Source organism: Polypterus senegalus, chromosome 9, assembly GCF_016835505.1.
Source record: "Polypterus senegalus isolate Bchr_013 chromosome 9, ASM1683550v1, whole genome shotgun sequence".
In the NCBI taxonomy this organism is placed as follows: Eukaryota; Metazoa; Chordata; class Cladistia; order Polypteriformes; family Polypteridae; genus Polypterus; species Polypterus senegalus.
Window position 1 is genome coordinate 66,395,773 of NC_053162.1, and position 16,582 is coordinate 66,412,354.

General features: G+C 35.8%; 1 protein-coding gene across 1 annotated transcript in view; it reads left to right on the forward strand.

The window, feature by feature from the left end:
- The window catches only part of dpy19l3 (dpy-19 like C-mannosyltransferase 3), a 122,974-nt gene that overhangs the window by 60,086 nt on the left and 46,306 nt on the right, over positions 1 to 16,582 (forward strand). The window contains exons 12-16 of the mRNA XM_039763169.1: positions 1,807 to 1,965; positions 6,099 to 6,221; positions 6,360 to 6,471; positions 10,385 to 10,441; positions 15,531 to 15,613. Of these exons, the coding sequence (XP_039619103.1) occupies positions 1,807 to 1,965; positions 6,099 to 6,221; positions 6,360 to 6,471; positions 10,385 to 10,441; positions 15,531 to 15,613 (534 nt within the window). The remainder of the gene's footprint in view (positions 1 to 1,806; positions 1,966 to 6,098; positions 6,222 to 6,359; positions 6,472 to 10,384; positions 10,442 to 15,530; positions 15,614 to 16,582) is intronic.

Genomic DNA, 16,582 nt, shown 5'->3' on the forward strand with positions numbered 1-16,582 from the left:
TCTCATTATGCAGCATTGAAATTTAGAGTGTATAGCTTTAAAGGATCATATTGTTAATTTCACTGTGAAATTCTCAATTGGTGCAGCACGGTGCGCTGCTGCCTCGCAGTTAGGAGACCCAGGCTCGTTTCCCGGGTCCTCCCTTCGTGGAGTTTGCTTGTTCCCTGCGTGGGTTTCCTCTGGGTACTCCGGTTTCCTTCCACAGTCCAAAGACATGTATTGGCAATCTTAAATTGTCTACATTTTTTGTGTGTGGTGTGTGGGTGCATGTGTGTGTGTGTGCTTTGCAGTGAGCTGGCGCTCTGGGATTGGCTCGAGCAGAACCCCATGACCCTGTAGTTAGGATATAGCAGGTTGGATAATGGATGGATGGAATTCTCAGTTGCATGTGTTAACCAACATTGCACCATGTCAACACTTTCTGGCGTCATGATTACTTACTTGAAAACTTATGCCTTCATCACTTTAAATAACCTTATGAGTTGGTCTGTATAAAAATTGTAGTTAAGCAACTTTTTAAGTGAAGGAGCCTCCGGTTGTTAGAAAGCATGCCAATTACTTATGCAGTTCGAAAAAGAGAGCTTTTGTTCATGAAGATCCAATGTAATATCTTTTTATTCTTACAATTTTGTTTTTCTGTCTACCATACGAACATATCCACTAATAAAAACATGTATCCTAAATTAAGGGAGCAATAGCTCAATGTTCACTGATATTGATGCTGTAAAGATGAACACAGTAAAGTTTAATCTCATGGAAAAGTAGCCCAAAATGTTCCAAGAGATTAAACTACTTGTACTGTATGTCACAAATTTAATAATATTTTTAACCTTTACTTGCTATTACAATTCAGAGCTGTAGAAAGAACATTTACAAAATGTAAAAGTGCAATTTCATAATTGTATCAAAAATGGAGCCACTGACGCACTGAAAATTTGGTATAATTTTGGTATAAACTCCATTTACATGAGGAAGTCTGAGTACGTAAAAATATATTAGGAACCTGAAGGGGAACTTTTGTAAGAGAAAACAGTTCTTACATTAGCAGTATGGAAAAATGTGAACATTCTCATAAATATTTGTGCAGTATACTAATCTGAGCATAACACAATCTTGCCTTGAAGAAGTTATGATTTCTTCATCAGCAAATATTGAACCACCACATCTTTGATATGCAGGGATAACTGTCTAACAGATGTGTGTTATTAGTGTGTTTTCTTTTGCATGCATTGTTGCATCTGTGGATGTTGTCTAGCTTCTGTATCAGCCTTTAAACACAGCCTTCACAATTTGTAAATCTAAATTTGCATGAATATTTTGAATCTAAAGATGAATGGAGAACAAAATTGTATGAGTAAGAAAATGCAGGAGTTGGAAAACAAATAATTTAGGATATTTTGGAGAAAGATGCTAAGTATACTGGAATATTGAGTAAAAATAAAGGCTGAAACATAGTAAAGGACAATAGAAAACATTGTTGCCAGAAAAGTAAAAACAAAAAAGACAAAGGGAGCTGATGTCTGATTTCTTTAACCTGTAATGCAGTTGATTATCATATTGTATTGGATACAATGTAAAATTTGGTTGGCATTTCTGGTTTAGTCATCTTTATTTAATTTCTCTCCTAAATCATTAAGTGGAGAATTGGATTTCAAAGTAATATCAGAAATGTGTGGCACACCACAGTAGTTCGTGGCACAGCCTTACTTTATATTTGTAGAAATTGTTAACTGTTATCCTAGAAAATAAGAAATCATTGCTGTGTATTATTCATTCTGTTTAGAATTTTTTTTTCTTCTGTTTCAGAGATTTTGATGCCAAATTGTATTTGTGTGAAGAGGCTTTTGGTGTTATACCGTTAGACACCTTTGAACGATTTTTGGAAACACTGGTATTATATCCTTATGTCTGTACCATTTGCATTCTAACAATTTTGACAGTAATAACTACATTTTGGAATTTCAGGTATGCTGATGTATTTCACTGATTTGTTAAAGTCTCTTTATTAAAATAGCAGACATTGTCAAACACATTCCTATAGTATGTCCTCAATGAATAAAAGCTAAAGACTGTTAAATTATAAAATGTAATTTTTTTTAAGAGAAAATGTAAAAATCTGAAATTTGAAAAGCTGAAATGCTTGGAAAATAAATATTTTAGTTCCTTAGGAATGGTACATTTCTAAAAACTATGCAGCAAAGCTACATTTATGGGGAAACTACTGGCTAAATATAGAGAGCTCATTTAATAATTGTAGAATGAACACTGATTGTAGAGGGAAAAGTATTTTGCAGCCAGTACAGTTCTGATGGAATATATGTTCAGTATTGAAGCGACAATCCTTATAGCATTCTACAAATTTGCTGTGAAAAGTAATACAAAGGTATTGAAACAGTATGATTTTAGATGAAAAGTAATTTTCACCATATACAGTATGCTTGCTAGAGATAAATGAAAATAATTCAGGCTTCCTTATCTATCCATTCAAATTAAAATGTTGTGTTATTAACACCATAAATTTCGCATTTGCTTGTATTGTATTTTAATTCCTACTAAATTATTACCTATTTGTAAATATTTCTCCAGTCTTTCATATGCTGTTAATCCATACAGTTGAACCATTTTTTGTATCTATTATAAAATGAAATATGCTGCATGAACAGTGGTGTAGCCTTCAAATTATATAGTACCATTTAAATACATAATCCATACAATATCACAATGTGATTATGTAGATGTTGTATCTCCATTCCTTTCCAGTGTTTCTTTTTCAAGATTTATAAAAACAAGATAGGTGTTTGTGATGCATTTGTCCAGAAAAAAGGCAGCTTCTGTAGTGTTTTACTCTTTTTTTTTAATTATTTAACACCCTGGTTTCAAAAAGGCAAGTATCTTAAATTGTACTGTAAACTGCAACCATGCTAAAATGTCTACTGGAATTTTGTTATACTATGTTTGGAAGTTCTGTTCTAATGTTGCACAGAAATGCTTTTTAAAGATAACTGATAACCATAAACTGTCCTTTTTTGAGTGTTTATGTGTGTGTGTGAGAGAGAGAGTGAATGTCCTCTTCATTAGCCTGGTACTCCGTTTCTCTCCATGCATCTATGAACTAAATAAGGAGTATGGAAAACACATGGGTAGGCAGATAAAGCATGAATATTTTAACACCTAAACTGCAAGTGAAAAATATCCCATGTCTTACTTAGAAAACGTATTTCATAATTATAAGCACCTGTTCACTGTATTTCATGAAATCTGTAAATAGTTTCTGTGAAATTTAAATAAACTTTTCAAGAAAAAACACAGCAGGTACACAGAAGCATAATAAACATTTCTTGTCCAACTGTGCAGTACCTAATTTAAATTATATTTCAAGCTTACATTTTGCTTCATGAATTCATTGCAATGCTTTCCTATAAACCATGCAATTAAGTATAGTAAAAGATATGCCTGTCACCATGTGCAGGTGAGTAATTTTTTGTGCAAATTTTCCTTTTGTTTGTGCTTAGTAACCATGAACATTCATCCATCCATCTATTATCCAGCCCACTATATCCTAACTACAGGGTCATGGGGTTCTGCTGGTGCCAATCCCAGCCAACACAGGGCACAAGACAGGAAACAAACACCAGGCAGGGCGCAGACAGACACACACACCAAGGACAATTTAGAATCGCCAATGCACCTAACCTGCATGTCTTTGGACTGTGGGAGGAAACCAGAGTGCCCTGAGGAAACCCATGCAAACACAGGGAGAACATGCAAACTCCACACAGGGAGGACCCGGGAAGTGAACCCGGGTCTCCTAACTGCGAGCCAGCAGCTCTACCCACTGCGCCACTGTGCCGCAAAACAATGAACATGTTTTAATTAAGTATTAAAAAATGAGTATTTAACATTAGTCCTAAATTAATCTGTAATATCTCTATATATAATCTTTATTTGGATCTTGATCTTTGTTTGTCTGCAAATGAATTAGAAGAAGAAGCACTAGATGGCAGTAGAGAGACAGCTGAAACATAGGCATTGTATTAAGAATCTCCTCCAGGCTTATACTACTGAAGACTGTAGTACTCCAGTCACACCTCAAAACACAGACATTCAAACTAAACAAATTGTTGTGCTTTAAATTAACTAAAGAGATCTTCATTTAGATCTTGATCTTTTTTTGTCTGCGAATTCCATGCATGCGTAGACCACCTTCCAGTTTAGTATGTTGTTGTTACTCACGGATGTCAACAATGTGCCGGAATAACGAAAGGGGTTGTGGACAGTGTTATGCTGGTTAGCTCCTGAGGCCTGGTTAGAGAATGAGATGGCCGAAGATAAAAGGTACGTGCCTACGTAACATATGAATGAAAGAAAGACAGTGGGTAAAATGAATGACAACGTAACAGCACGTTCCGGAAATTATCATTGTTACGTTGTAGCCGGCGAGTGCTGCGCGTCTCACAGTTGTACCATGGCTTGCTCACATGTCAGTGAAGTGATCCCTATTTATGCTTTAAAGAGCCTGGATACCTATGTGTCCCCCTTTTATAGCCATGGCTCTGTGTATGTTGCCTTACTCTTTGGATTGCCACAAAGCAACCTGCGAGATTGGAGAAAATGCTTGAGAAGACATCGTGAGAGGAAATGATAGCGTCGTGAAAACGAGATGGACTGTGAACAGACAGAAGCAGAAATGCTCCTACACCACCACATAATTACTATTCGGACAGTGATTCCGAGTAGGCCGTTCCTATCGAATCAATGTCCACGGGGTTTTCTTTTGTAATTTTGTTTCCCTTGCTGTGCAACGAAGGGCCCAGTTTACAACTGGCAGCCGCATTTAAACAGGGAGCCCTTCATGGACAACTTTAACACGCGCAATGTAGTTGGGCGCACATGGGTATTACTTTTATATAAGACTAATATATTACAGCTGCAATGTTAATGAAGTTTTGTTTAAATATAAGTACTAATGTATGGTATGACTGTGTTTAACAAAAGTGCTATGACAGTTTTGAATTTAGAAGATTTAAAAAAGACACTTGTTATATTTAGTGACATGCAGTATATTGTGCAATGGATTGCATGTTTAAGCTTAAGAACACACAGGTGATTCATTGTGTGCTATTCGTAAATGGGATATTTCAATGAATATTCCCAAGTCCCTCCTTATTCAAGCTTTTTCAGCCACCCTGCCCAAATATGTTTGCTCCTAAATTTGTTAGGTGTAAACATTTGTATTGTTTGGTATTGTTCATCTCATGTAAGTATATTATTATTATAGCTGAGGATAAGTATGTATAACTCACTTCATAATCTAATAATAGAAATATGGTGTTATCTATTAATAGAAATACGGTATATATGATTAACTTTGCTTCCTCACATTTCCAGAAACCCGGATTAGATTCCCAGCCCAGTCACTGGTTATATGGTAATGCGCCTTATGCTAAAGTATTAGGCTTTTTAAGACCCAAGGTTGTTGGGATCCTTCTCACCATTTATTTATTGTGAGATGCTGAGCAAGTCACGTAACCTGACCATACCCCTATTTTTCAAAACATGTTTAAAAAAATTCACTTTTTTGTCAAACCTATAAAGTACCTAAAGATGATTTTTCCTCTGAAGACTTTATATAACAAATGATTGCTTGTTTCTTATTTATTTGTATGTGTGTGTGAATCAGAATCAATATTTACCTCTTTGTAGTGAGTGTAGGTGTGTGCATGAGTGTATACTGCAAAAGTCAAATATTCCATGTAAAGATTAACTAGATAGTTTTGATTCCTTAACCATGCATGTATTTTTTCAACCTCTCTTCTCTCTAGCAATAACAGAGTCTGTGAAGTCAATGACATGTCAAAATGTGAACTGTAAATCTTAGGGCACATGCAATATGTAGAGAAAAACTTTTGACTACTGATATTTCACATTGTCTCAAGAATATAGTACACTACTTTTTATGAAGTTTAATTATTGATTGTAACTTAAAAAAAAAACATTGTGATCAGTTTGTTTAGTTTTGTTTTTATTTAGATAAAGAAATGTAGCATACATTTTTTATTTTATTTTTTCTTACAGTATTAATTTTTTTTTTTTTTCAGAAATTCATCAAAAAATTTGCCAGAGATTGCAAAAACAGAAAATATGCTACAATTAAGACAGGACATTGCCTACAATTTTGCACACACTGTGATATTTGGCATTTTAGCATGCAGTACAATGAGGTATTTAGTCTTGTTTTGTCTTGCTTAAACTTCTTGAGAAGTGTCTTAGGGTTAAAGGGTAGGGGCGGGTCTTTTATGTGGAAATCTAAATTTTACTTTTAAAATTTGTTGATTAATGGCTGTTTATTATTCCTACAGAATGAAATATATCTGGACTGGTCACATGTGTGCTTTTGCAGCCTATGGAGTCTGCAGCAATGAAATGTGGGGACTTTTTCTCAAAATGTTCCGCCTTCACACCATTGGAAGAGTAATTGTGTTTCTTTATATTTATATTATCAGCATTAACATTTAAATGGGAAAACTATGAGGTTAATTATATCTGTATAGCCATTTTATCTTAATATAAAACTGAATGTGTTTTTGTGTGTGTATGTCCAGCACCCAAATCCACACCAATGTTTGGTAGAATTATAATGCATTTGGAAATGCTTGTGTTTTTTGCCATAGCACTTTTGTCTCTTTTGTCATTTTCCTATTAGTTAATATTTTCTGCTCCTTTAATTGCGTCCTAATAATGATAGTTAACGAGAAGTGGAGCAGATACATGGGCAAACAACACTGAATTCTGAAAATCTACTGTTGCTTTAGTCTTATACTCAAACATTTTCATTAGCAAATAATGGCTGAAATAACAAGCCATTAGTATCTATCTATCTATCTATCTAACTTGAACAATGAACTTAAAATCATTATGATGATGATAAAAGTCTTAATAATTAAGATTTTTTTTATTTCCATAAAGAACATGTTATATTTTACATACACATTTAGAAGACTCAGTTTTGTAATTTCCATAATGACATTAAAACAAAAAAACTGGGTAACTCCAGCTTGTTTTATTAATGTAGGAGTCCAGGTAAATGCGGATGTTGATTGGGACAAAAGCTACATAGGATCCATAAGACTGAATTTAGGAAATACCTCTTGAGCTAATAATAAGTATTGTTCAAAAGAAATACTAATTATAATGGCCATGCTTGTTGGAAAAACATTGTTGAAATCCACTGGATGGCAGTAGTGTAATTTTCAGAACTTTATCCATCTATGTGTATTCATATCCATTTTGCTTTTGAAATATTACATTTAGAGTGTTGCATATAAAGTGTAGTTTTAATATTATTTTGAATATTTTAGAAATCATTTTAACAGAATCATTTTAGTTCAGATTAGCAAAGTACCTATAATTAAAAATAAAATATGCATGATAATTTTTAAGGATGACACCATTATTACCTAGAGAAATGTATATAATCTGATACTTTAATTTGGTTTCAGGAGGTTGCTGCTAATGACTTTGTGAATCCATGTATGTAATGGGTAGGTGCACACATTAGCATATATGTGAGGCAGCAGGACTTAACCATTGTGCCCCTGTTATTCTTTAATTAATTTCACAGTTTGTTTATAGTGTACATTTATTTTTACATGTACTATATCCACACATTCATATAATACTTATATACTGTATAATACATATAATACATGTATATAATTTTCAAGTAAGTACTGTTTTTGTCAAAATGTGTCAAGGGTATAAGTATAGTTATTTTTCCCATGTATTTCAGAATTTAATTTTTAAGATAAAAAGTACAAAATGTTGAAGTTGGCACATTGTGAGGTAGTGTGAGTCTGGGAGTTTTTGCGTGTGCTTTTGTGGGCTCTGTAGTTCACTGTAATTCTGTTCTGAGTTTTTATTGCCTTGTATCTAGTGCTGCCAAAATACACTCCATGTTGTGATGCTGAATTGGATTAATGGGTTTGAGAATGCTTTGTTAGTATGAAATGTTGTATTTTATTTCTACGCATATAATATGTACTCTCACATTTTAAACTAATACCCCTTTTATTGTTCAACTTTCCCTTTTCAATTAAGCATAATCATAATGCGATAAATGAAAATGAATTATAGCAAAAATAAAACTTACGAATTTCATTGCAAAAACTACACCTTCCAATCTGCATGATCAACTAACTTTTGGTTGGTTCTTCTTAAAGTGCTTTGCTCGTTATGTCCTTTTCAGTTGTTGCTTGTCTGTGTGGGGTTTGACTATAGTCCCACTTTTAAGCAAATAATATCTAAGCTTGACTGTATTTAAATCAAAAGATTGAATAACTTCTTCTGCTTATTATTGCTGTTATATTTTTATTATTCTTTATTTACCAAACATTTGTGGGATTTCTTATTAAGAATGTATAACTAGGAAGAGTATATGTTTAGAGATGCACGTAAATCTTGGAATCAATAGCATGTTAGTACTGTATCAACAAAGGTACAGTGAAACAAGGTTTGATAGGATATGAACAAGCTGTAAAAAAGATTAGAAGAAAGCTTTAGCATTCTAAGGTGTATTTTTAAAGAAGTAGTGTTTTCTAAAGGGACATCTGAATGTCAGTATGTTGGTAGAAGGTTGAATGACAAGAGTTGTATCTTTATGCAACTTGTGAAGAAGAACTGAGCAGTATGTAGTTAATCTTTCCTAGAATCGGGGGAGAGTTAATAGTTTTGCCAAAGCAGAATTGAGAATTTTTGAGGAACAGGGAAAACCAGTGTCAGAATATAATGAGCAGCAAAATTGTGGTGGAACTTATATGTAAAGGAGAAATTATTGAAAAAGATCTTAGCAACAGTACAAAACCAGTGAAGAGAGCAAACCTGAGGTGTTGTATGGATGTTACCAGGTGATAGAATATACTATTTGCTCAAGGGCCCAATGGAGTAGTTTCCCTTCTGGCATTAATGGGATTTGATCTGGCAATCTTTCAGTGAGCAGCAGTATTTGAATATGCTGAAGCTGCTTTGAGTCCTGCCAGAAGGGATTTTCAGTAGTTTAGCCGGTGGAGAACAAGAGATTAAGAAAGATGTTGAATGGCATAACTACTAAAGAAGTGTTAGTATACAGTATTATAAATGTTGTGATGATTGAAGTAACTGGGCTGGTTAAGTGAATAAATAATTGAAGAAGAGAGTCACCACTAATCACATCAAGGTTCTTCATAGCAGTCAATGACTAGAGGGTGATGTTATCAATGAAAATTTTTAGTAAAAGGTCTTTGGGGCAAGAAGCAGAAACTAGATACAATATATTTAAGGGGAAATGAAGAGAACAGGTATACTGAATTTGAAGAGAGTAAATCTAAGACAATGGTCCTTCAACCATGTGGTTATGGCAGAAAGTTAGATATGTGGGTTGAAATCTATAAATTAAAAAAAAGAAACTAAAGAAAAATATTGGTGTTGTTATGTGGTGGTATGTGAAACCATGATATTGCAGTATCTAGGGCAAAAATGCAAACAAACAAGACAAGGGGAACAAGCACAAATCTTCACCGTACACCTGTTGAAACCTTTGAGGAGAATGCAATGAGTTACAGTATGTCATGAGACACAGAAGAACTGCTCAGGAAGGTGAGACTTTAACAAATTCAAGTCACAACTTGTGGCACTGGGTTTACAAAGGAAAGAGATCATCAGTGAATGTTTCACCATGTCAAAAGATTATAATAAAGAAGCATTACAAGAGTGGAAAGGAAGCAGCTTGAGTGGTATCTAGAGTATTTACTTACAAAGGTAAAATGATCTCAGAATGACCTCTGCAGAAACCAGATGCTGCATTGTCTTTCATATTGTTGCCTATCAAAAACAAATAGAGTGCAGAGAATTAAGCACCCCTGTGTGTTTAATGGAAACAGTTGAAGGCAGGCTGACTTTAAATATCAGATCCACTGTTCAGGGTTATGAGGAACAACAGTCCTTCTCAACAGAACTAAATGAGGCATTAGTTAATCATGATGCTTCCTTGTGTACACACACATTGGCCATCTTAGTCTGTCTTTTGAGTGTAGCAGAAAATTGGACTCTCTAGAAGAGCAATGGTAGAATTGGAACGATGAAGACAGATCATTAAGGTATTGAAATTTTAAGTGTAATTTATATGTAAATGTAAGTTTTCTGAAATGTATTTCTAGTATTACGTACAAATTTTATTTATTTTTGACAGAAACCATAATGCGAATCTGGGAAGCATTTTATCACTTTGAGGATGGTGCTTGTTTCTGTAGTAATAGTGGTAAAGTGAGCAATTATATTGCATCTCTTGGCTGCAGTATTGCTGCAATGACATTAGCAATTGTCTGTTTTTAATTTTTTATATTTATTTCAGGAGAGGCTCATCCGGTTAGCTGTGCCTTGCTTGATACTTGCTTTTTTGTATTACAAGGTAAGATTACAGTTTCTAAAGTACGCCTCAAGTACAGTATGCATCTATATTGAGTGAAATAACATATTTGTAGAAATATATTTTAATACAACACTGCTCAAAAAAAATTATTGGAAAACGTAATTATCGCAGTCTAACACCAAGTCAGTTAACCTTCAGAGATATCATTCTGTTTCTGATAGGAAACATAAGCAATTGTGAATCAAAACCCTCATAAAGGGAATGGTTTTATAGGTGGTGGCCACAGACAATTGCTCTTTCCTTATCCTTCCTGACTGATTCTTCTCTCTGCATTTTGTGTCTCTGTCACTACTGGTAGCATGAGGTGGTACCTGCAGTCGATTCAGCTTGCACAGGTAATCCAGCTCCTCCAGGGTGGCATATCTATATGTGCAGTTGCAAGCACAGTCTAAAGAGCATGGGGGAGATACCAGGAGATGGGTCATGAGGAGAGCCTGACAGGCCATAAAAGGGCATCAGCCCAGCAGTAGGACCAGTATTTATTCCTTTGTGTGAGAAGGAATAGGAGGAGCACTGCTAGAGCCCTACAAAATGACCTCCAGTTGGCTACTGGTGTGCATGTTTCTGACCAAACTGTCAGAAACAGACTCCATGAGGGCCCGACATCCTCTAGTGGGACCTGTGCTCACAGTCCATCACTGTGCAGCTCAGGTTCACACTAAGTACATGTAACAAACGTGATAGAATCTGGAGATGTTGCAGTGAATGTTATGCACCTGCAACATCATGCAGCATAACTGGTCTGACGGTGGGTCAGTGATGATGTGGGGAGGCATACAGTATACTTGGAGGGTCGTGCAGAACTCCAACGTGCTTGGCAAAGGTATCCTGACTGCTTTTAGGCACCAGGATGAAATCCTCAGCGCCACTGTCAGATCTTACGCTGATGCAGTGGGCCCTGTGTTTGTCCTGGTGCAGGACAATGCCTGGACTTACATGGCCAGAGTGTGTAAGCAGTTTCTGGATGACGAGGGCATTGATGCCATTGACTGGCCTGAACGTTCCACAGACCTGAATCCAATTGATATCCTCTGGGACATTATGTATCGGTACATCTGACGCTGCGAAGTAGCACCACAGACTGACCAGGGGCCTCATGTATAAACGGTGCGTATGCACTGAAATGTTGCGTAAGAACTTTTCCACGTTCAAATCGCGATGTGTAAAACCTACACTTGGCGTAAAGCCACGCACTTTTCCACAGTACCTCATACCTTGTTGTACGCAAGTTCTCCACTCTGTTTTACAGACTGGCGGCACCCATCGTCAAAGCAGTGCTACTGTTCCTGTGTGGCTACACCTTATTTTCCTGACGCGGCTTTATAAATACACTGAAACTAACCGCACATTGTTTATTAGTGTAATGCATCTGATTGTAATTAACTTGTAACAATATAATGGTCTAGGGAATAGCCATAGTATTCCAAATACCATAACTGCTTTAGTGTTGTTACTTTCACTGCACCTTCTTCTTCTTCTTCTAGCTCCTCCCGTTAGGAGTTGCCACAGCGGATCATCTTTTTCCATATTACTCTCACTACACCACTTGGAGTATTTATATCACTGTATCTGAGTGTGAATCACAGCAGCAGCTGATCGGAAAGAGAATTATCGGTATACATCTTCAAGGACACGCTGTCTCAGCCACGGCAAAACGTTTCAAAGCCTTTCCTGTACGGACCTCGCGGTTCAGAAACAGTTTCATCCCAAGAACTTTAAATGCAATTAATCAATTGCACCTTGTAGAACTGTTTGTACTTATAAGTAGGCTACAATCACCCCACTGTAAACTTGCACTACAGTTATAATATCGAACAACCTGAGCCACTTTATAAAGCGCGTATTTACATATGATGACGATATAATTTTTAAGGTGAAATGCAGCAAAATATGTTTATTATATTATACAGATAAAACTTTACCTTCATTTAAATAATCTATATTCTTCACTGGGAGTGTTGTGAAGGATAGAATAATTAAACATGTACTACGAAGATATTTCAATGTTCCTTAAACGTTTTGAAGAATCGGCGCTCTAAGCTTACAGATGGCTTAACTTCTATTACAGAGCTGATTGTGTGGTGATTGGGTATTTGGGGAAAGAAAAGCAAGGACTGCAGTGGCGGCTATGCCAATATATATTGAATATAAAACAGAAAGAGAAAATAACACCGCTAAAAACGCAGCGACAAATTTCGGCAAAAGTTAAATGCTTGTGTCATGAGCACGAGGCGGCTATGCAGTGTCTGCAACGGACATGACCATCCACCGTGCATAAGCTACCTTACTGACATTGGCGGGTGAAGGAGCCACCGATTCTTCCTCTGCCTAGGGGCACCACAAGCCTAGAGCCGCCCCTGAGTACTGCTGCAATGAATTATTTCATCGAAGGTCGCACACAATCACTGCGCTGTGAAACTCATGTTTAATAACATGCTTTAACTCCTATCATCATAAAAATGATATCACGTATACATCTCAGTATTTTAGTTATTCAGAGAGCTGTAATATCACGAATGTAATGGATTCTGTGTCCAGTTGGAGGAAGAGAGCCGGTTTAAGAAGCAAGTAGTGATTCACACACATAGAGCACATAGAAATTAAATACAAAACAAAGCATTTAACGTGCTACTTTAATTACGATGTGATTTGAGAAATTGGTTAATTAAACGATTTTAAGATGAAGTTTATGATGTTCTACTTTAATGACAAAATAAACTACGTGATTAAAGTGGAAATGTCGAGATTGAAGTTGACATTTCGTGCTTTTTCCCCACTGTGTGCCTTTTTTTCTCTGTACCCTAATAAGCAGGCAGTGGGCTACAACTCGCCTTTTCACGGCGACTTTGATATGTGACTTCTTTTTTATTTCCGGCACTGTGCGATTTTGTGAACAAGTTTCTCCAACACGCTATGTCACTCGATCAACTTCCTTTTGTTGATTATACCACGGTTTATTTAAACAAATAGTATGTTTTTCCTTTGCCTCCACTTGGTATTCGCTGAAATTCTTATATTTCCCCCCGCGCTTTTCCCATTGTCTTTTCACAGAAGGCTGAGCTTAAGGGCGATTTATATTGATTTGCATATTCAAAGAGGCGTAATTCTGGGAGGAGTTGGGGCATTACATAAAGCGCGTGCACGAGCGTTACTTTTTACGCTGATCGGGATTTATGTAGCAGAAGAACGTGGAAGTTGGAGTACGCACAGATTCCTGCATCTGGATTTTTCTGTGCGTAAGCACATTTCGGCTTTTGTGCTTACGCCATGTTATAGTGCGAGTTCTACGCACGGCATTATACATGAGGCCCCAGGAGTTTACTCATGCCCTAATTCAAGTCTGGGAGGAGATCTCCCGGGACACCATGTTCAGTTCAAAGATTGTTGACATTCAGATACACTTCAAGGCATTCTCTGCCTCACCTCTTACTGTGAAAGTCACTGGACTTTTTTGTCCTCCTTTTCTCTTAAAAATTGTACTGCTATTACTCACTAGATGTCTAAGCATAGACCCACCACTTTTGCATTGATATTTCTTTGTTTTTGCCATCATTTTGCTTAATGGTCACTGCCATATTGTGATTTTGGACACTGTGTTGCCTTGATATGAAGCATGTAACATCTTGAGCTCTAAATGGTAACATCATCATCATGCACCTATTATAAAACATGACGCTGCCCTGAAGCATTCATTTGATTCTAAAAAGACCAAAGAAGAATTAAATCTTTTGTGAACATCATTCTTTTGCCCCAAGCCGTTTTGACTACTGATCTCTTCGTGTGAAGTCTACAGTTTCTCCTGTGCTTTAAAGCATGATAGTCTGAGCCTTAATCTTATATGCTTCTAAACACAATATTTTGGAAATGTTTTTCTGAGTCTTCCTAATGTTCAGTTACAAATGTTCTTAGCTTAACCTGAGTTGCTGCTCTTTCCTCTGCCCATAACTTCTCCCTTTTCTTCTGATTTTGGTATGGATAACCACTTCTTGCTTTTCTTTCTCTCAGCAAACATGGAATTATTCCCTGCCTTTCTGAGGGTTTTTGTTTTTTTTATATCACATGGCATAACGTTCACTTCTCTCCTCAGAAGCTCTTCACATCTATACCTGAAAAAAAGGAAACAAAATATATACTTTGATGTGCTGATGCTTGGTAGGGTGTTTTGTACAATTATTTGTTAAAGTAAAATTTTAAATCCAAAGATAACACACAGTATAAACAAAACTATAGTTTAAAATGTTCTTTAGACTGTACAACATTAGCTCACTTAAATATATACTTTCACTGTCTGCTTATAGTCTGCTTATTCTGACAAAACTTTAATTAAACAGTCTGTGAAAAGACCTTGATGTGCATTAAGAGTTGCCATGTGACAGCCACCCCCTCAACTAATGGCAGTGTCAATCATGCTTCACTTCCCTCTTTGGCACATTTACAAAAAAAAACTTGTATGTATGGGAAAATAGTTAGAAAAAGACAAAAAACACATGGGTCTTCATTTTGTAATTTGAATGTCAGGCACAAGCCAAAAAGTTAATAGTAGATGACTGTCTGATTATAAAATACCATAAATATGCCCAGTATATTTGGTGGAAATTTAAGGTTTTGTTAATACTGACCTGAGTTCAAAGATCAGACAACATAAGACATAAAAATGCAAATACTAAAAACATGGTGAAGGGCATCTGAGGTTACTGACTTTCTAATATTGTTTTTTCACTGTTCACTTATGATCATTAGCAAAGCTAAGAAACTATTTAAAATATGAATAAACTGAATTCCATGTATGCTGTATATACATATTTATATTGTAGTGTTCGTATTACTCTCCAATGAGAAGTGTGAAATATAAAATTAAAATAAATAGAAATAATATTGTATACTGGGATTAGCCAAAAAGTGTTTCTGTTTATGTAGTCTGTTAAAAACTGCTTTATTTAGCCAAAATCTAGACAGGTGGTTTTGATATTAATCCTTGAAACACTTCTAAATAATGTATTGTACTACAGTAATGCAAAAGTTACATTATTGCGTATATAACCATTCACTATGTCTTTTTTTTTTTTAGTTTTTCCCAAAATTGATGGATGAAATTTCTGAACTGAGAGAATTTTACGACCCAGATACAGTGGAGCTGATGAACTGGATTAAGTAAAGTTTGTTTTCTATGTTTTAAACATAATGCATTTTCTGTTCCAATCACATTAAACACAAATTAGTTTGTTTTTTTTCTAAAACTGGAAATGATCCAGCATGATGTCAAATCATCAGAAGTCAGTCAATCAGTCAGTCATCATCCAACCTGCTATATCCTAACATAGGGTCACGGGGGTCTGCTGGAGCCAATCCTAGCTAGCACAGGGCAAGGGCAGGAACAAATCCTGGGCAGGGCGCCAGCCCACCACAGGGCACACACACACACCAAGCACACACTAGGGACAATTTAGGATCTCCAATGCACCTAACCTGCATGTCTTTGGACTGTGGGAGGAAACCAGAGCAGCCGGAGGAAACCCACGCAGACATGGGGAGAACATTAAAACTCCACACAGGGAAGACCCAGGAAGCAAATCCAGGTCTCCTTACTGCGAAGCAGCAGTGCTGTCGCTGCACCACCATCATGAGAAGTAATGAACCAAAATAAATAATGTATTAATAAGATCAGGTTAAAGAATTATTAGAAAGTGCATCTATGACTCACCAATCATGAATGTATTTTTTTTCAACAGTACACTTTGTGAAAGTTAATACGTTTGCTGGTGCACATTTTGTTATTTAAAATTAAGCTATATTCTACTGGATATATTCCAGAAATATATATATTTTTATAGTTAACTGTCATGCTTCTTTTGTTTGTTCTAATACAACTCTTTTTTGAGTATTGCAAGTAACAGATTCACGTTGTGTCAAACAAATTTGCAATGTCAATTTAGGCCAAATGGGTGAATGATTCAGTGTGTTTAGACTTTACCTAGTATAAAAATGAAAACGTTGTGTTAGCTAATGAACTCATCAAATACCAAAAAACAAATCTTTGTTTTATAATAGCAAAAAATAATATACAGTTCCCTCTAAAATTATTGGTATCTTTGTTAAATATTGGCAAAAATTGTCTTAATC